We start from the raw sequence: 21874 nt of genomic DNA on the forward strand, positions 1-21874 counted from the left end.
AAGTGTGTATTTATATGCAGAGAAACCTCAGAAGAACTTCCAGAAATGACCTTGTTGTTACTATTATGAGTATCTTTCATAAATTAATAATTATAGAAATGTCCAAAAGAGTTAAGGAAACATTTTTAAAACAAAAGCATGTTTCTGGAATTTGTAATTCAATAAAGTTTGACATCAAGCTAACAAAATTCCAATCTGGGTTATTTAATAGTTAATTTTTTAGTACTTAAAAAATAAGTACAGAAAATAAAAATATAATGATTAGGCATTTTCTGTCTCCAGAAACACTTTATAATTATACCAAATTAACCTTGTTCTGTTTCTCAGCTAAGTACACCTGGGAATTGCTGTACAGATGAAAAGTAACTGACATATCTGACAATGGGCAATGACAATTAAGAGTGCTCAGGATAGTGGGGAGAACCTTAGAGAGACGCCCCTGAGAGTGCTTCTTTCCTACCGCTTTCATTTTATGAGTCACATGGAAAATGGAAGCATCTGCACTTACTACACTGCTACCAAGGAGTAGGTGTTTAGCTTGGTGCTGCCCAGCCCTGAAAGGAATTGACATTAAACGGAAAAAGATTTGTGTTCCAAGAATGTTATCTTTCCCCCTCCACAGAATGATAACCCTTGCCTTCTGCCCTGTTCCTTCTAAATCAAGACAAAAAAAGCTCCTTTCTGCCTCTACGTTGGTTACACTGGGGGCTTTATTTTTCTTTTAGCCCGTTATACCTTTGTTCTGGAAAAGTTAAAAGACTTAGATCAGAAATCAGACTGTGGTCCTTATTGCAAGTTCCAGTTCTTCTAGGATACAATTCAACGAATTCTAATCTTTATTGATAACAATTCTTGAGGTTGTGATATGGTATGGTGTGGTGTGGTTTTGTTTTGTTTTAGACAGAGCTTGCTCTGTCACCCAAGCTGGGGTGCAGTAGTACAATCTACTAGCTCACTGCAATCTCCAACTCTTGGGCTCAAGTGATCCTCCTGACTCAGCCTCCCAAGTGGCTGGGACTATAGGTACACACCACAGTGCCCAGCTAATTTTTCCTATTTTAGTAGAGACAGGTTTTGCTCTTACTCAGGCTGGTCTCAAACTCCTGAACTCAAGCAATCCTTCCACGTTGGCCTCCCAGAGTGCTAGGATTACAGGTGTGTTTTGTTTTCTAAACCTAAATCCCTTGCAGTATTTTCTCTCATCTTCAGAATGTTATGGTTAGTATCTACAACAGCCAAAGCAATTGTCAAGCTTGACTTTTATTTTTTGATTGAAATAATTCAAATACTAAAAAAGTCACCATTTAAAGTCAGTGGTTTTATAATATCTACAAAGTTGTAAAACCATTACCATTATCTAATTCCAAAACATGTTCATCAACCCCAAAAGAAACCCTAAATCCATTAGCAGTCATTCTCCATCCTTCCCTTCCTGCCAGCCCAACAACTGCCAATCTACTTCCTGTCTCTATCCTAGCCTGAACATTTCATATAAATGGAATCATACACTATGTGGCCTTTTGTGTCTAGCTCCTTTCACTTAGCATGTTTTCAAGCTTCATCCAAGTTGTAGCATGTCTCAATACTTCATTCCAGTTGCGTAGATATATCACATTTTGTTTATTCATCAATTGATGGACATTTGGGTTGTTTCCACTTTTGGCTATTATGAATAATGGTATTATGAACATACATATACAAGATTTTGTGTGAACATGTGTTTTCAATTCTTTTATAGTGTAGTCCCTCCTTATCAGTTTTGCCTTCTGCAGTTTCAGTTACTGCATTTATTTCTGTGAAATAGAATTTCAATATTTCACAGTCCAAAAATATGAAATGGAAAATTCCAGAAACAATTCATAAGTTTAAAACTGTGTGCTGTTCTGAGTAGCATAATGAAATCTTGCACCATTCTGCCCTGTTCTCCAGAACATGACTCATCCCTTTGTCCAGCATACCCGTGCTGTACAAGCTGCCCTCCCATCAGTCACTTAGTAGCCATCTTGGTGATCAGACTGGAAAAACTGTATTATAGGGTTCAGTACTATCTGCAGTTTCAGGCATCCACTGGGGTCTTAGAATGTGTCCCCTACAGATAAGGGGGACTACTGTACATACTATACATATCATATACTTAGGAGTGGAACTGCTGGGTCATATGGTCCCTTAATGCTTAACGTTTTGAGGAACTGCCAAACTGTTTTCCATAGTGGCTGTACCATTTCACCTTCCCATCAGCAATATATGAGGGTTCCAATTTCTCCACATTTTCCTCCCAACATTATTTTCCTTTTTTTAGAAAAAAATTATAGCTATCCTAGTAGGTGTAAAATGGTATCTCATTATGGTTTTGATTTGCATAGCCTTAATTACTAATGATGTTTAGCACCTTTTCATGTGCTTATTGGCTATGTTTATATATTCTTTGGAGATATGTCTATTCAAAGGCTTAGTTGATTTTTCAAATTGGGTTGTCTTTTTGTTGATTTGTAAGAGTTCTTTATATATCTGGATACTAAAGGCTTATCAGACATATGATTTGTAAATATTTTCTCCCATAGGTTTTTTTCACTTAATAGTGTCCTTTGATGCACAAAAGTTTCTAATTTTGATGAAGTCCAATTTATCTTTTTCTTTTGTTGCTCGTGCTTTTGGTATCATTTCTAAGAATCCACTGCCAAATGAAAGGTCATGGAAATACCTTAATTTTCTCTTTTTAGAAGGACATATATTTTTGCTGAATACAGAATTCTTGGTTGACAGTTACCCCCACCCCCCCCTTTTCTGCACTCTTCATATGTCCTCTGTCATCCTATTGCCTTCTATTATTTATAGCTTCTGGTAAAAAATCAGCTACTAATCTTATTGAGAATTTCCTTGTGCACAATGAGTACTGTTGCTTTCAAGACTCTCTTTTTATCTTTGGCTTTCAACAGTCTAATTATGATGTGCCTTGGTATGAATTTCTTTTAATTTATCATACCTGGAGTTTGTTAAACTTCTTAGATGTTTAATGTTTTTTTATCAAATTTAGTTAGTGTTTTGACCATTATTTCTTCAAATACACTTTCTGTTCCTTTCTTTCTCTCTCTCCTTTCCTTCCAAAACTTCCATCATGTGTATGTTGGCAAGCATGATGGTGTCCCATAGGTCTCTGAAAATACATTTTTTTGTTTTTCAGAATTCACAATTTTTTTAAAAATTTTTTTTATTTCAAAGTATTATCAGGGTAGAAATGTTTTGGTTACATGAATTGCTTTTGTATGGTTTGAGTCAATGTTATAAGTGTGTCCATCACCCAGATAGTGTACACTGAACCTGTTAGGTGTGAATTCACCCAACCTCTCCTCCCTCCTCCCACCTGCTTGATTTCTGTTGAGTTTTACTTCCATATGTGCATACAAGTGTTGATCGATTAGTTCTAGTTTAATAATAAGTACATGTGGTATTTGTTTTTCCATTCTTGAGATACTTCACTTAGAAGAATGGTTTCCAGTTCCATCCAGGTTGTTACAAAAGGTATTAGTTCACTATTTTTTTTATAGCTGAGCAGTACTCCATGGTATACGTATACACATTTTATTAATCTGCTCATGTATTGATGAGTACTTGGGTTGTTTCCACATCTTTGCAATTGTGAATTGTGCTGCAATAAACATTCAAGTGCAAGTGTCTTTTTAATAAAATGGCATTTCTTCCTTTGGGTAAATGCCCAATAGTGGGATTGCTGGATCAAATGGTAGGTCTACTTTTAGTCCTTTGAGGTTTCTCCATACTGCTTTCCCTGGAGGTTGTACTAGTTTGGAGTGCCAAACTAGTACCAACAGTATATAAGTGCTCCTTTCTCTCTACATCCACACCAGCATCTGTTTTGGGACTTTTTGATTAAAAAGTCCATTCTCACTGGAGTAAAGTGATATCTCATTGTGATTTGGATTTGCACTTCCCTGATGATTAGAGATATTGAGCATTTTTTCACATGTTTACTGGCCATTCTTAGTCTTTCTTCTTTTGAAAAGTTTCTGCTCATGTCTTTTGCCCAATTTTTAATGGAGTTGATTTTTTTCTTTATTCTATTTTCTTTTCCTCAGACTGAATCATCTCAATTCATTTAATTGCAAGTTTGTAGATTCTTTTTCTTTGGCTCAAATCTGCTGCTGAGATTCAATACTGAATTTTTCATTTGTGTTACTGTACTTTTCAACTTCAGAATATTTTAAAATAATTTCTCTTTATTAATATTCTGTATTTGGTAATATCATTCTTGTACTTTCATATAGGTACTTAGACTAATGGTTTTAGTTCTTCATACATATTTAAATAAATTATTTAAAATCTATGTCTAATAAGTGCAATGTTTATGTTTCCTCTGGGACTGTTTCTATCAACTACTTTTTTCTTGTGTATAGGCCATACAATCAGCCCTCTGTATCCACAGTTCTGCATCTGTGGGTTCAACCAACTGTGGATCAAGAATATTTAGAAAAAACCTAATAAATAATTAAAAACAACACAAATGGAAAAATATAGTATAATAAATATTTACATAGCATTTATATTGTATTAGGTATTACTAGTAATCTAGAGATGATTTAAAGTATTTGGGAGGCTATGCATAGATTATGCAAAGACTATGCCATTTTATATGAGGGACTTGAGCATCCACAGATTTTAGTTATCCACAGGGGGTCTTGGAACCAATTCCCCATGGATACTGAGAGACAATTGTACTTGTTAGTATATTTCATAATTTTTTGTTGAAAACTAGACATTTTAAATAATATAATGTGGCAACACTGGAAATCCGATTCCTGCCTACCCCTCAGAGTTTGTTGTGGTGACTGTTTGTCATCATTGTTTCTCTTTGTTGTTTAATGACTTCCCAAAACCAATTCTGTGAATTCTGAATTCTTTACCATATGTGGCTATGGAAGTTCCTGCCTAGAGGTCAGCTAATGATTGAACAGAGATTTCCTTACACACCTGGAACCAGTAAGTCTCCCCATCTTTGCTGAGGGGCTATGTGTGTTTTGGAGGATACCTCCAACACTCAACCAGGTTGTTAACACCTCTGCCTTAGTCTTCACTTCCCGCTTGTGCAGAGGCTTAAGGTCAGCCAGACATGAGAGCTCAGGGCCTTCTCATGTCTTTCTTGAACATGTATACCACCCGATGCATGCACATGTCCTTCTAGATTCCAAGAAATATGTCAGAGCTTTTCAAAGCTCCTACAAACATCTCATTCTCCAGCTTTTCCTTTTAAGCTTTTTGGTTAGTCTATTGTTTGCCCCAAATGTTATCTATACATTCACTCAGGCAGTCCATGAAGTTAAAATACTTGCCTGCAATTGTTTTTGAAAAATGTCTCTTTCCCGTACACACAGAGAGGGCTTTTTCCACTGGGCAAGCTCTAAATCAGGTCACATATAGACAACCTTGTAAGTGGAGTCTTCCAGGGAACAACCAGACAGATCAAATAATGACAATTCTTTGGCATTGAGGCTTTGAAAAAGCTCCACCTCTATTCTTCCTTCTAGGTGCCTCAGAGGCCGCAATGGGAAAGCAGGCTGTTACTTTTCAAGGCTATTGCAGATCTGGAGAGTGGGGGATGGGATTAAGGCAAATTAAAATGTCTCACTCTTTTTACTAAGAGTCATCTTCTTGACTAAATGCTCCATATGCTTCTGCAAGCCTTTGGTTAAATATCAGATCTCTGAGAAGGCTGATCCTGAAAATTTTTGTCACTGTTTTCAGAGGCACTTACTCTACTATTTTTATTGCCATCCCACTCCTCACTTTGACTTCTGTATTACAAAGGCAGTAGATACATTGTATAAAACATCCATGCAACTGCTCCATCACCACATTAGAGAATCACTTCCCACTGCAGAAGAACGAGATGGTTTGAGAAGGCTATAAAGCAACACAGATATCACGTCTCTGCCACTAAGGGGTTTACAACCTCGTTTCAAGGACAAGATACACATCAAAATAGATAAAAGATAGTATTAGTGCCTACCACCCTATGGAGCACCTTTAATAGATAAAAACGCTAAGCCCTAATTGAGTTATCACTGTAAGTACTACAGAATTTCAGAGAAGGGATCCACAACATTGGAAAAAGCATCACAAAAATAGGAATCTCAGTTTGTATCTTGACAGAAGCATAGGATGGTGATGAGAAGAGGGAAGAACATGCCAAAAAGGAAGGATTGTTCAAAGTTTCAGAGGTCTTTAAATATCCATAATGCAAGGCTTTTTATATTCTGGATACAAATCCTTTGTCAGATATATAGTTTCCTACATATATATACAGAACTCATACATGAAGCAATGATCATTTGTTTGGAGAGTAGGATTCACTGATGTGTCTGATGGGAGATAAACTTATCAATAGAGGGGCTTGTTAGTGAAGGGCCTTGAATGCTAACGTAAGGAGTTATAACTTAATTCAACAGTCCAGAAGGTGGCAAACTATGGCCATGTCCTCAGGCCAAATCTGGCTGGCCACACCAATTTTTGTAAGTAAAGTTTTATTGGAACAGAACCATACCCATTCATTCACTATTGTGTAGGCTACTTTAGTGCTACCGTAAGTTGCAACAGAAACCATATGGCCTACAAAGCCAAACATTTATTTTCTGACCCTGACATTGGTCATGACCCTGGTCCTGATCTTCTGCCTTACATACATTCAGGCAAATGTCCCTATCCCCAAATAAAAAAAGAGAAATTAAGGGTATTGAAAATACTTAAGGAACTACTTTTAAGAAAACTAGATGTAAGGGTGAGCAGCACTAAACTGGGGGAAATTTTGCAGGATTAGTGACTGGTTGAAAGAAAAGAGTAAAAGGTTAAAGATGACTTCAAGGTTTTGAACTTGTATGACTGGTTAAAAACAGTAGTCATGACTGAAACTGCAATATATGGAGTAAAGTTACATGGAAATACAATGAATATGCCTTTAGACATGTTAAGTTTCACGTGTTAGTGAAACTCTCCATTGATATATTTAAAAATAAATATAAAATAAATATAAATTTAAAAATAGTTCGAGATATAATACTTCAACTTGGGAAAGGTGGCAAGGTTGAAAGTGAGGATTTAAAGGTCTTCTGCCTCTTAGAAGCCACAAACAATGGAAAAGATCTCTTAGAATAAACAGAGAAAGCATTAGGACATACATATATCAAGTAGAAGGCAAGAAGCAGAGTCAATAGAGACAAAGTAAGAACAGCCTCAGAGAAAAAGGGTAGCTTAGTAAGAGTCATTTAAAGCTTAGAAAGTTGTTTTAAGAATGAAGGTACAAGGATGAAGAAAATCTATAAAGGAAAGAGTGAATGGATAAAAGGTCAATTGGAATAGCAAAGTATCAAAAAGGAGAATATTAAGACAGAGGTAACTTTTCAGGTGAATTTCTACAATGCAACGTTTTATACTTTCATATTAGAAGTACAACAGAGAAGATGACTTCACATTTATTTATGAAGATATTCAGCCTTTCCATTAACTTTGACTTCTTATAACTTTCACTATGAGATAACTCATGTATTAGAGAGCTAAAGGGTGATCATGATCTCTATGAAGAACTTCCTAAAAGGGAGATTATAGAAATGACTGGAAAAAAGAAAGAAACACAGTTATAGAAACCCTGATGAAAAGACTTATAAAGAAAAAAGAAAAAGGTGCTACACCAGAACATAAAAACCAATAGAGGCCAGCCACAGTGGCTCACACCTGTAATCCTACCACTTTGGGAGGTTGAGGCAGTAGGATTGCTTGAGCTCAGGAGTTCAAGACGAGCCTGAGCAAAAGCAAAAGCCCATCTTTACAAAAATTAGAAAAAATAGCTGGGTGTGGTGGCATACACCTGTAGCCCCAGGTACTCGGGAAGCTGAGGCAGGAGAATCACTTGAGCACAGGAGTTTGGGGTTGCTGTGAGCTATGACAACACCACTGTACTCAAGCAAGAGTATGAGACCCTGTCTCAAAAAAAACACAAAACAATAGAGAATATGGGAAGATAAATAGGCACAGTGGTCATTTCTCTAAAAATCTTTAGAGAAATACACTTTATTACATGCCTTACCCCCTTAACTAAATTTGTAATCTTATTGTATTATAATTGTTTGTATATATAAAACCTAACCAAGTTCCTTGAGTGAAAGATTTTCTTATGATAACTTTCTTATAATAACTTATATTTTTGTTGCCTAATATCCACATAGTTGATAAATAATCACTGAATTACTATGTTCACAAATATTCTTTGTTGCAAAAGGCTGGGAAAACTTAATCTGATTTGAAAAATTAACATTTTTCATTTCCTAATAGGAAAATACCAAACATAATAAAAAAATTCAACCTACTGGCATATAAATTCATACAGAATCAGTAAAGGAAGATTACAGATAATGAATATAGGCATTTAAATAAAACATAGAATACAAAGAAACAAACAAGATTCTTAATGGTGACACCTGCTGGGATAAAGTAACAAAAAAAATCTAAGTAAGAGCTAAAGTAGTGAACATGTGTAATGAAAATGAAAGTTTCTTTCTGTAAAATAGCAGAAAAAATTATTTAAGTAAAACCATTTGAAGATCAAAGAAAATAAAAGTGAGCAGGGTGTTTCAAATTTTCTTTAAGGATCCTTTTCAAAAAAGTTCACTTAGCAGATACAAAAGGAAAAAGTATTAGAATGGAGATTCTATAGGAAATAATTGAGAGTCTTCAAGAACTTTAAAAGTTCTGAGGCACTATATAACATCCAATTATACTTTAAAACTGATTATGTTATTCATAAACTATAATAGCCATGATATGGAAAATGTGTTGAGCTGCAAATAAAAATAGAGAAATAAAGGATAAAATTAGAAGATAGTAAATAAAATAGTTCACTGCCTGACATGAAATTCTCTGAGTTTAAGTTGGTTACTACACTATGAACTCCCAAAAAACAGTATAAAAGGAAGTGGAGAGGAGAAATAGAGGTGTAATTCTCCATATTAGCCACTAGGTGGTGGCATTGGCCCAGGACCGTTCGGTTGTGGGTGCTGGAAAAAACAGGTGCTTAGAGTAAGCTACCTTGTTTCCCCGAAAATAAGACCTACCTATAAAATAAGCTCTAGCAGGATTTCTAAGCATTTGCGCAATATAAGCCCTACCTCGAAAATAAGACCTAGTGATGGGCGTGGCTACACAGCATATCTGCACAACCCATGCATTTCGTCTCAGAGCCCCCTATGAGAGCTCTATTGATCAACATGAAAGATTGGGGCCAATGGTTCTAAAGGAAACAGAGTCGCAAGAAATTCAGGATGGAATTCAGGGTTTGGAGAGTTATGATGATGTTCAAGAAGAAGATGACTTAACTATATTTGAATAAATGTAGATTGTTGTACCATACTTAAAAAAAATAACACATCCCCTGAAAATAAGCCCTAGGGTATCTTCTTAAAGAAAAATATAAAACCCTGTCTTATTTTCGGGGAAACACGGTACTGCTTGACCATCTGTAGGCACAGGACTGTCAAAGGATGGCATTCTATTTGACTATGCTAATAAAAATTTTGAAAGCATTTTGAATCATTAGAAAAATTCATCGACAAATTATCAAGGGTTTACTATAAAATAATCACAAAAATACAACTGTACTTGTCCACTCACCTTTACTACATTGTCCCCTGATTGCCCATTATTTCGTAAACAATCTAGACAGATAGCAATTTGTGGGTCACTTCTGTGATAGTCTTTATCATCTTGATTTTCATCACCTTCTTCATCTACTTTAGGTTTGTCAACTTTTGAAGTATCATCTGTATAATTTAAACAAAACTAAGTTAGCTTAACTCAAACCTGATTTTAAGTTAAGCAACAACAATCAAAACAAAAATCAAGTTTAAACAACATTTCCTAACAGTTTTTGAAGAAGAATGACTGAAAATTTTACTATCTTTAAAATGTTCCAAGCAGTTCAACAATGGAAATATTTTTTAAAAACCAACAGAGATTTATTAACATAGCCTAAGATTTCTAGGCTCATTGGGACATTCAAATGAAAGATTCAGGACTAGCTATATATTTGATCACAAAAATAATTATAATTAGTGATCAGACTACATTAGAAAGTAGAAAGGATATATAAAAATACTTCCAAATTCTCTATATATTCAAATGAAAAAACCAAGTACTTATTTTTCAAATTATAAAATATTCTCTTTAAGTTCTCAAAATTTTAAATTATTAGATATTCATAAAATCAGCTAGTGAAAAAATGAGAATTAGCTTTTTAACATGTAGTGATCGATGTAACATGTTAAAACTCCATTAAAGAAATCTGAATGGCATACTTTACATTACATATAAATATATTTAACCTGTTATATATCTACAGCCTATAAATAATGCAACTATATTTACTGACTCATTCATTTATTGAGTAGCTTTAACTATATGTTAGATATGCATTGTGACAGGCCTGAAAGGAATAATACTGAAACTAGAGTGCTATTATCCTCACCCTCATAGCAGTGAGGGTACATACAGGACAAAATATGGGCAAGTTAAACAAACAAATATAGGATGCGAAAGGTGAAATGGAGTATGTGGGCATATATAAAAAAGGCAATAAAGCCAAATTTTGGGGGTGAAGCAGAGATTAGGGGAAGATTTCAAGATGAAATATCACTAAGCTAAAATTTTTAAAAATTAGCCAGTCAAGCATTACATTATAGAAAAGACCCCTGCAAATGATAGGTCAGCTCCTCTTCCATGACTATAGTAAAAACTTTACAGATGTACCATATAGGGAAAGTGAGCTCTCTCTCTTCTCCATATTTATATAGGACCCACAGAAACAGGAGTGGCCTTCTGTGAACCAAACTCCCAGCTCTAAGAAAACAGCTAAATTCTCCTCCCAAACTAAACAATGAATATCATAAATACTTTAAAAAGGGAGAAACCATGGGGAAAGGGAGAAGAAATTCACAAAGTAAGCTACAGCCTTTCATATCTATGATACATAAAGTCATAGAGTAAGCCTACCATATATAACTTTTGATGACAATCCTCTGGACTCCTGTCCTCTTAAACAGGCAGTCAAGAACTAGAACGTTTACTTAACCTTATATATCTACGTTTTTACTACATAGTACTACTGTCTAATTGCAAAGTACACTTGGGTAAAACAAGTTTTTAGTTTAGTCAGTGGTTTTTTTTTTTTTTTTGGTCAGGCTTAGCTTCTTTGCCCATTTTGTTGTTATAGATAAAAAATAGTTCTACCTATGCTACCAGTCATCAAAACTATTTTCAAATGTCCCCTGCTCTAGGAAAACACCCTTGTACAGTTAAGTGGAACTAATAAAACCATGATCTCCATTTTACAGATGAAAAAAGAAAGATGGTATTTTCTTATCGACCTTAATGTGATGTATAATTGATAATTCTGAGATCTTATGGGAAAAACAAGATTGGGAGACTGAGCTCACAAGTGAGCCTGTAAAATACACACATCCTTGAAAATTTTCAATGATATTTAGGACACCTTGAATTAAATCTCATATTAAAAAAAATGGGAAAGATACTATTTCCCTATAATTTCAGTTATCCTTTTGTATGGATAATATACACACTAAAAGCCTTTTCTCAGTAAGGTTTACCAGTCTGCTGAAATTATTATTATAAATTACTAATTGCTGAGTCTCTTGGGACCCAGAGGAGAAATTTGTACACTCGGCATAGGTGATGGAAAAAATTCCCATAGGCACCCAGAAATATTTTCTAAATCTCCAGGACACATAAAATCTCCAGGATACATTTGTATCATCTGAGCTCTACTTATGAAAACGTCATTCAGAGCATAGTAAAATCCCCTAATACTTATGGCTATCAGCCACATCTTAGTTCTTCCTCCTATTAAAATAAATATACAAAAGTAAATAAAACAAAAACTCCCTCAGTGTTTAGTTGCACACTATGGCTATTTCTTAGTTCAGCTTCCCTTAGCTCTCCAGAAATTACTACTATAATCATGTGGTCAATTTCCTTTTTCCCTTTTCTCTTCCCAAAGATGGTTTTTCCTCTATTTCCAATTACCTTCAACCAGAGTGACTCCAGATTACATGCATTTATATAAAATCTTTTTTTTTTTTTTGAGACAGAGTCTCACTTTGTTGTCCAGGCTACAGTGAGTGCCGTGGCGTCAGCCTAGCTCACAGCAACCTCAAACTCCTGGGCTCGAGTGATCCTTCTGCCTCAGCCTCCCGAGTAGCTGGGACTACAGGCATGTGCCACTATGCCCGGCTAATTTTTTATATATATATATATCAGTTGGCCAATTAATTTCTTTCTGTTTTTATAGTAGAGACGGGGTCTCGCTCTTGCTCAGGCTGGTTTTGAACTCCTGACCTTGAGCAATCCGCCCGCCTCGGCCTCCCAAGAGCTAGGATTACAGGCGTGAGCCACAGCGCCCGGCCTATATAAAATCTTATAAAGAGGAAAAGGTTCATAAGGTAAATAAAGGAGTACATGAATTTTGTGCAGAAAAAATTAAGCTTGAAGAGAGAGATTAGTTCACCAATGCTACAAAAAACTGACCAACTTGAGAGATGCTGTCATACAGATGAAAGAAAAAGTTACCTTGTCCATTTTCTTGAGGCTTATTTTTCTTCCAAAATTCAGATTCACGCTCAAGTTCTTCTAATTTAAAAGAAAAAAATATATAAAAACCAAAGGAACAATCATGAAATCTTTTAATAGAAATGTTGATTTTATAAAACACAAAAGTCTGCAAGAACCTAAAGAGCAACTTACGTTCTCGTAGTCCAGGGACCAGCTTAAATATAATTTCTTCTAGTGTATTATCCAACCTTCAAAATGGGGGGGGGGGGAGATAAAGAATACACTAACAATGAAGACATCAAAATCCAATATGTAAATAGTTTGAGATCTATACTTTACATGTATTGCAAACTATGGAACATTTAGAGTTTTAACACAACTCCTACACTAAACTCCTCTGCCCATGGAGCACACGTACTAGGTCTAGCCTTCCTCAGTGATAAACTCGCTACAAAAATGGTCCCAGTCCCCAGCTCTCACTATACCTACACCCTCTGGACATCAATTTGAAATCCTCTTCTTGACTAAGGGATGGAGTCTATCTCTCCGCCCAGAGAATATGGGCTGGCTTTAAAAACTACTTAGGCCAACACAAAGTGGCACAAGTGACACCATGCTTAGTTCTAAGCTTAAGCCTCAAGAGGCTCTATGTGCCCATGCGCACATGTGTGTACTCTGTCTCTCTCCCTCTCTCTCTCTCTCTCAGAATCCTGCCACCACAAGAACAAGTCTGGGGGATGACATGCCATGTAGAGGAGAGCCAAGCTGCCACCTTGGACTAGTCCACAGACAGCCTGACCTCCAACACCGGCCGAAACCCAGCCAAGACCAGAGTAGACCACCCAATGCACAGTAACTGCAGTTGCACAAGTGAGCCCAGCCAAGATCAGAGGAGCCATCTAGCTAACACATGGAACCATGAGGAATAAGAAATAATCATTGTTTCAAGCATTAATGTATGAGTAGTCTTTTATGCAGCAATAGCTGGTAACACATTCTCTCTCAAAGTCTCTACCACAACTCTGGCTCTTTCCTATAAAGGAAATGATCTCCATTTTTCTCCTCTAACCAATTTACACCATTTTATTGTTCTATCTTCCGAGATGAAAAAATGGAAACATTTATCTTGACATTTCTCTTACTTTCTTTTCCTGCTATATCACTCCTTTTCATGGCTTTCATTGCTTCAATCCCTTCTCCTGCCCCTACAATACCCTCTTCTCGCTTCAGCTCCCTCATCCTGCTCAAAAGCAGCATTACTCTTCTCTGACTTTACAACATGCAGAGGTTTCTCACATCTAAAACACAACAAAAACCTTTGCTGGAAAAAAATCCCTTATGTTATTTCTGTCACGTACTCTGTTTTGCTTCTTTTGCTCAATCAGACTCTCAAAAATCTTCCATAACTTCCATACTGAATACGTTTAAGGTTTTTTTAGAATTAAAATTGTAAACTAAAAAATTATTTTTTAAATGTATTTTTCTCTTATATTGCTCTGCAGCAGTTTGACAGTGTTACCTAACACTGCCTCCCTGAAAATTTCCTTTCCCAGTTTTCTTTTCTTTTTCCTGTCTGTTCTTTCTTTGTTACTGTTTTTCTTTTTCCAACTACTTGTAAATCTGAATATTCTCCATTGCTCTGTACTCTGCACTCTTTTACCTCTTCTACGGGCTGTCTTCCCTGGATCTCATCTCAAAACTAACATATAGACAGATAACTTCGTCTGCCTATCTATCCGTCTACCTATGTGTCTACCTATCTAACTGCCTGTGTTTCACATTTCTGCTGAGCTCAAGTTCCATATTTCAAACAGATGCTGAACATCTCCAAATACCTCCTTTTATTCATCTATGTCAAGATTATCTCATCTGTCCTCCTCCAATAAAATACTGAATATCCCTTTCATTGTCACCTTTTTAAAATTAAATTTTTAAATGACACCGTAATTCTCCCAAATAGACTAAAAATAAAAGACATATTCTTGACTTCTTTTTCTCCCTGATTCACAGGTTTACTCACCAAGCCACACTTAGAGCTCCTTCTCAATGCTCCTCCCACCTATACCTCCCCACCCCACCTCCATTCTTCCATTCACTCAATCACCACCCTACCAAGAGCACAGCACAGACATGCTCACAATGCATCTTCCTAAAGTACTAATGTGATTATTTCTCTGCTCAAGAACTAATTTCTCCTCACTAGCTGGCATAAAGTGTTTATATAACTTCAGACCAATCTACAAACCGTACTGGTACTATCCCTTCTTGTATTCTCTCTTCTCTAGCCAACTGGCTTATTCAATTATCCCAAGAATTCCTGTCTTTACCAATCTCTCTTTCTCCCTTACATTTTTCACCCTGGCTCAAATATTCTCTTCCTATTCTCTAACCAAACCAATGTTACCTTATTCTTCAAGACTTTACTCAAATATTAACATATTCACAAAGTTTTCCTAGACTATTTAACAGTAGTACCTAAGACATAGTACTTTTCTTCTTAATTTAACACCTTTTAATCAAAAGTATCACATGTAAATAACTTAAAACTAAAACTTTCCTATAAAACTACATTAAAATACAACACTCTCATACATCATCCTCCTTGTTCCTGATTCTACAACCCCAGAGGCAATCACTTTCAAATCTAATCTTTGCTTCTAGTATTTAATGTTTTTATTGTTTATTTATTTGAGACAGAGTCTCACTCTCTTTCCCAGGCTAGAATGCCATGGCTCAGCCTAGCTCACAGCCAACCTCAAACTTTCCTACCTCAGTCTCCCAGGTAGCTGGGACTACAGGCACGTGCCACCATGCCTGGCTAATTTTTTCTATTTTTAGTAGAGATGGGGTCTCACTCTTGCTCAGGTTGGTCTCAAACTCCTGAGTTCAAGCAATCCTCCCACCTTGGCCTTCCAGAATGCTAGGATTACAGGTGTGAGCCACCGTGCCTGGTCTAATATTTTTATTTTTTTTAAAAGCCAGCTTTTTCTGCTATCTAGATTTTCCTGATTTCCTTTTATGGAAGATATAATTCTCTTAATCATCCCGCCAACTCCTTTTCTCCCAACATAAACTTTTCCCTAATCCCATTTTCCCAAAATAGTTTTATTATCAATATATTTACCCAACATAGTTTTATTTTTGTTTCATAGCCAGTGTTTACATGGTTATGATTATGTAAGTCTTCACAATGTACTCTGATTACAGATATCCCTCATTTAATTTTTTTCTTACCCTGGAGTTAGTAACTGCTTTTCATTTCCCTATTCCCAAACTCAAAAAAAATATCTTTTCACTATTTACAAACAAATCAGGAATCAACTGGTTTCACTTTTGTTTCCTCTAAGACATTCTTGACCACTTTGATGTCCTCTGTCCTCCCAATCCAGTTTAGGACTAATCTGATCTGGAGTCAGTCCTTAAAATCACTCCTTTATATGTACCTTTGGTGCCCTAGTCTGACTCTCTCCTTTGCTCAAAATTATTTGGTACAAGGAAAACTCTGGTTAAATCCAACTTTCCATCAACTCCACACTTGCACCCATATTGAGATAAAAACATAACCTAATCCATTCAAATTTGTAACTACAACCCAAATGTGCCTTTAGGGCTGCCAGGAATCATACCACACTTCCCTAGTGCAATTTAGTCTCTCACTCCTCTGAACAACACACTTTTTTCCTTTCCTCAACCTTTCACATCCCTTTTCTCCACCGTTACTCTTAGCTGACACTTTCTTCTCAATGAAAAATATAAAAGCAATTAAAAAAAAAAAACATCCACAGATTCTGGCCACTGAATCCACCTACAGCAACTGTACCATGTGCTCCCTGCCTGCCTGCCTACTGCTACCATTATCCGTCAATGCTCGTACATAAAGCCCATCTCTCCTCTTGTGCTATTAGATTCCATCTCCCACTCCCCTGCATCATTAGCTTTCTGCTCTCTACTAGATCCTCTTCAAACATGCCATTATTTTTCCCATGTCAAAACAAAATGAAGAACCTCTTGACTATACTTCTGACAGCAACTCCCTACTCCCCATTTCTTTGCTCCCATTTGCAGCAAAACTCCTTGAAAGAATTGTTTACATTTATTGTTGCTAATTTCTTTTCCTTCATTTCTCTTAAAACAAACCAGTTAGGTTTTTGTCTCACAGCTCTAAACAAAGTGCTCTTGTCAAGGCTAACGAACTCCATGTTGCTCAATCTGACCATCAGTTCTTGGTCTTCACCTTACTTGACCCATGAACATCATGTGACACAAATGACAGCTCTGTCATCTTTGATATACATACTATCTTCACTGACTTCTAGAGCACCACAGTCCTGGATTTTCCTGTGCCTCAGTGGTTGTGCCTTCTCAGTTTCCGTTGTTGGCTCTCCTTTTCCCCCTGAATGCGTAGTGGTGGAGTGCTCCAGGGCTCAGGCCTCAGTCCTCTACTCTTGCCTCTCCGTCTCAATCCCTTAAGTGAGCTCATCCTGCCTCACAGCTTTAAAAATCTCCTATATGCTGAACTACCCCACATTTGTTTCCAACCCAGACCTCTCCCTTTGAATCCAAGACTCATATATCCACTTGCCAACTTTCTTTCTTCTCTGAAATAACAACTCAACATGTACAAAATTGAACTCCTGGTCTACCTTTTCTTCCAAAGCTGCTCTATCCTTAGTCTTCCCCATCTCAGTTAATGACAACTCCTTTCCTCCACTTGCTCAGGTCAGATATCTGAGTCATGCTCTGCTCTTTTCTTTATCTCACACCCTATATCCAATTCATCAGTGAATCCTGCTGGATCTACTTGCAAAATATATTAAGAGTATGACGATTTCTTATCCCCTCTACTGCTACTACCTCTTACTGGGATCACTGCGATTCGTTCTAACGGTTCTCCCTGCTTCTATCCTTCCTTGTTTTGCTATATGCAAATTTTCTCAACACAGTCATCAAAATGTTCCTTTCAAGACTAAGTCAGATCATGCTAATCCTCCAACCAAACTCCTGCAGTGGTTCCCCATTTCACTCAGAGTAAAAGAGAAACTGTTTGCAGTGGACCATGTGGCCCTTCATAATCTGGACTCTCATAATCGCTCCACCCTCATCACCCACTCTTCTCTCCCTCACTATTTTCCAACCACCCTGGTCTCCCTGGTGGTTCTCCAACAAGTCACAGTGCACTCCTGATTTATAACCTTTGCAATGGCCACTCCCAGGAGCAGGCATGCTTTCCCCAGACTTATCTGCAGCTAACTCCCTCAAAGCCTTCAAGTGTTTGCTCGAATCTCACCTTCTCGCTGAAGCCTATCCTCACCATCTTATTTAAAACTGCAATCTGCCCGCCCTTTACACTCCTGGCCTCCTTGCCCTGCAACACTTTCCTCTTCTCCCTTCTGCACTTTTCACTTTCTAACATACCATGCAAGTTACTTACCATATGGTTTATTGTGTCTCACTACAAAAATATGAACTCTTCAAGGGCAAAGATCTTTGTCTATTTTGTCCACTAATGGACCTCAAGCACCTAGAATGGTACCTGGACACAACAGGCATCTGGTAAATATTTGCTGAATGAATGATTCCCTCATGGAGTTCTCCATCCCCCTTCTATCATCATATCAGTGATGTTTAATGGAATTATGAGTCAAATATGTAATTTTAAATTTCCTAAGCAGGCACATTAACAGAAATATTTTACATGTTTTATGTAAAATGAATCTTAATAATTTTTGTTATATATTAAAACATTTAATAATACATTTAGTAATTTTTATTTAACAATAAAGTTATATTTAATGGGAAAATATTGACACTGCTTCAGGTTTTAATTGAAATTAAATTAGAAATTCCATTCCTCAGTTTCACTAGCAACATCACAAGTGCTTAGCAGCCATCTGTGGCTAATGGCTACCATATTGCACAGTACAAATACAGACTGCCTGTTTCCAGGTCTGTTGCACAACTGTCATATTCCTTCATCTCTCGCCTAAATTAGATTCTCTTCTTTCTTAGTATATCTTCCAGTATATCCTTCAATAGCCCCCTTTGAAAGGGTAAGTAGTAAGTAAATTTTTCACTACCTGTGTAGCAGACATTGTTACATATTGAAGGAGCCTCGATTTCCCTTATTTCTTCTTAGCAAAATCTGATTGTGTTCTGGCAGCAATGTGCCCAGCCTTAGGGATAACTTCACGATGTGTTATGACATCTCAAAAACCCCACCACACCCCTTTACTTAGTGGCCATCATATGACCTAGTTTTGGCCAACAAAAGGAAGGCCGCTGGGGAAAGCTTTGGTAAAGATCTTCCCTGCCACCTCCTAGTCTCCTGGTAGAGTCAGGCTGCCTAGGTCTGTTCAACCATCACCACCATCATTCTGCTTCCCAGATTTCAATTTTTGCTGGCATCTCTTTCGTTACCATTTCTTCACATCCTTTGAACAAGAATTTGAGGACCTATTATGTTCCAGAAGCCATCCTAGCTGCCAAAGATACAGAAATTCTTGTTCTTATTATCTCTGTGAATTTAAATTTTTAAAAAAATTTCTTTGTAGTAATTTTAATGGAATTTCAGGAGGGAACAAAACCTCTATAAAGGACATTATTAAATAAATTGACAAAACTGGAATATGGAAAGTATACTATACTAATGCAATCATACTGTGGTTACAAAAGATAATATCCTTATTCTTAGGAAATACACACTAAAGTATTTAAGAGTAAGAGGCCCTAACATATGTAACTTACCATCAAATGGTTGAGAAAAAATAGAACATGCAATGCATGCATGCACATGATAAAGTAAATGAAATAAAATCTTAAAAACAGACTAATCTGGGTAAATAGAATACAAGTATTCCTTGTACTACTTTTATTTGGGGGACTTTCTGTTAAGTTTGAAATTATTTCAAAATAAAAAGTTAAAAAGTATGATATCATACTTTAGCCACTGGATTAGATTCGATTAAATGGTTACTGGATTCCTTCAGCTATCTAATGGTGAGAACCACAAGATTAAGATAAATTGTTTTATGATGCAGCACTTTAAAATGGAATAGGTAATAATTAGTTAACTGTTATAGTTTTTGATTAAAAAATAGGAAAAAGATTGTTTGAGAGAAAAAGTTTGCTTTGTTCTCTGGATTATTTAAATCAGAGCTTCCTCACTACTGACATTGGGGCTGGATAATCGCTGTGAGCGTGCCATCTTGCGCACGAGTGCTCAGCAGCGTCCCTGGTCCCTGCCTTTCAGATGCCAGGAGCGCCCACCCAGAGCTGACAATCAAAAATGTCTCCAGATATTGTTAAATGTATCCCGAGGGGCAAGATCACCCCTGGTTGAGAAGTTGGTTGATATAAATCCAACAAGCAGAAGCTTTGCTCAGAACTACAAACCACAGACCAGTGGTTCTCAAATGTTAGCACATACTGGAATCACCTGGAGGGCTTGCTAAACTAAGTAGGTCCCCATTCCAGAGCTTCTGATGCAGCAGGTGGGGGTGAGGGGAGGAAGGGTCTGACAATTGTCATTTCTAACAAGGTACTAGTGGTTTGGGGACCACGCTTTGAAAATCACTGGGCTAGACATTCACCTGGAGACAAATGACCCCAACTACAGGTACTAAAATTAAAAAAAAAAAAAAAAGTCTTATATAAGACCTGCAAATCCAGATTTATAGAATGATGGCAAACATTACACAAATTAAGAGGGTTATAAAAGGTTTCAGAGAACATCTAGCTCTATTTTTAGATGTGTGCTTCCTTAAGATCACACTGGTGATCTGTGTTAGAGCTAAAGTAGGAACAGTGGGAAGAAAAGAGGGGACTACTGGTAAGGTAACCTGGCCTGTAGCTGGGAAGTGACATTTGAGGTGTGCTGAGACGTTGGCTAAATCATGTCACTTCTATGAATTTAATTTCCTAATTGGGAATAAAAGGGTTTGGATTAGGATCTCATACACTACTTCCAGCTTTAAAAATTGTTGTTATACTACTTTCAGTGGCAAGTAAATGGTAGTCTTTTTTAAAAATTCTTTAAGTTTTACATAAATATTTACATACTCATTTTTGAATATATGGTAAATTTTTAAAAATCAATAGTTCTAAGATTAGTCCTTCTATCAGTTCTGCCCTTTTTCCACCACCATTTGCTAAAAAAAAAAAAAAAAAAAGGAAAAAGTATTAAAATACTGAAAACAGCTGCAACTAAAGTCACTCTTAGAGTCTATGAGAAAGTTGTAATTTGGAAATGTGCTTCTGAAATATTTAAGATTTACAAGCTTATTTTTTAACTCTTCTTAATAAAATGCTTTAACAATAGAATCATAAAATTCATAATACCTGTATTATGAATTAACTGAATCAAGACACCATAATTTAACTGAATCAAGACACCAAGAAATATTATAATGTATAATAAAAATTAAGAAAAAAATTAAGAGCTTACACAATTTATTTAAATTAGATGAACTGTAAAATGCATTTCCTTACCTTAACATTTCTAGTGGATTTGTCTCATGAACCTGGTTGCCACACCTTGGACAATCATTACTATCTTCAAAGTGCTGGACAATACAAGTCTTACAGACTAATTAAGAAAGAAGATGTTAGGTTAAAATGCATCACATGAACTTGTCACTTAAATATAAATTAAATGTAATTTAAAATTATCTAGTACAGGTAGAATATTATTTAATCAAACTTCAAAAAACCTTAAAATTGTTAACACTGGAATATAACCCAACTGAAATAAAAGCCTACTGCCACAAATAAAAAGAATATACTATTTTGCTTGTTGCTTTTCTTAGATATGTTTGCAAACCAAATAATACTCTATTCATATTACTCTAAAAAAGCTGGTGCATTTACATAAAATAGGTTTTTCTAATTTAAAGAAGTAAAATGGAGAAAGGTAAAAACTCCAAAAGGTAAGTCTGCATTTACTTCTTTTGCTACAAATTTATATGAATGCACGTAAGCAGTTCTTAATAAAATTTGAGAGTTTTTAACATGTTTGGATTACTTTTATTGCCAGGTGCTCCTGGGACAAACTGGGAGTTACAGTGGCATTATTGGCCTTTACAGAGTATAATGAGTTTGTGCTCACAGGTACCATAATTCCATGGAGCACAAGGTATGAGTATTGGTATCAAGTGGGTACAAAGACATGAGACATAAAATGGAAGAACAATTGAGAAACTGACAGAGATAATTAAAATGTTAAATAAAGATTCTAAACAAAGATAATGAAAATATG

General features: G+C 36.2%; 1 protein-coding gene across 5 annotated transcripts in view; it reads right to left on the reverse strand.

The window, feature by feature from the left end:
* PCGF5 (polycomb group ring finger 5) overlaps positions 1-21874 on the reverse strand; it is a 119241-nt gene that overhangs the window by 24510 nt on the left and 72857 nt on the right. For 4 of the 5 annotated variants that reach the window (XM_076009985.1, XM_012765638.3, XM_012765631.3 and 1 more), the window contains exons 3-6: positions 21109-21205; positions 12814-12869; positions 12640-12699; positions 9670-9818 (exon numbers count right to left, since the gene is read on the reverse strand). In XM_076009985.1, the coding sequence (XP_075866100.1) occupies positions 9670-9818; positions 12640-12699; positions 12814-12869; positions 21109-21205 (362 nt within the window). The remainder of the gene's footprint in view (positions 1-9669; positions 9819-12639; positions 12700-12813; positions 12870-21108; positions 21206-21874) is intronic. The other variant, XM_076009984.1, reaches the window with a different exon arrangement.

This window comes from Microcebus murinus, chromosome 14 (genome assembly GCF_040939455.1).
Source record: "Microcebus murinus isolate Inina chromosome 14, M.murinus_Inina_mat1.0, whole genome shotgun sequence".
NCBI classification, from domain to species: Eukaryota; Metazoa; Chordata; class Mammalia; order Primates; family Cheirogaleidae; genus Microcebus; species Microcebus murinus.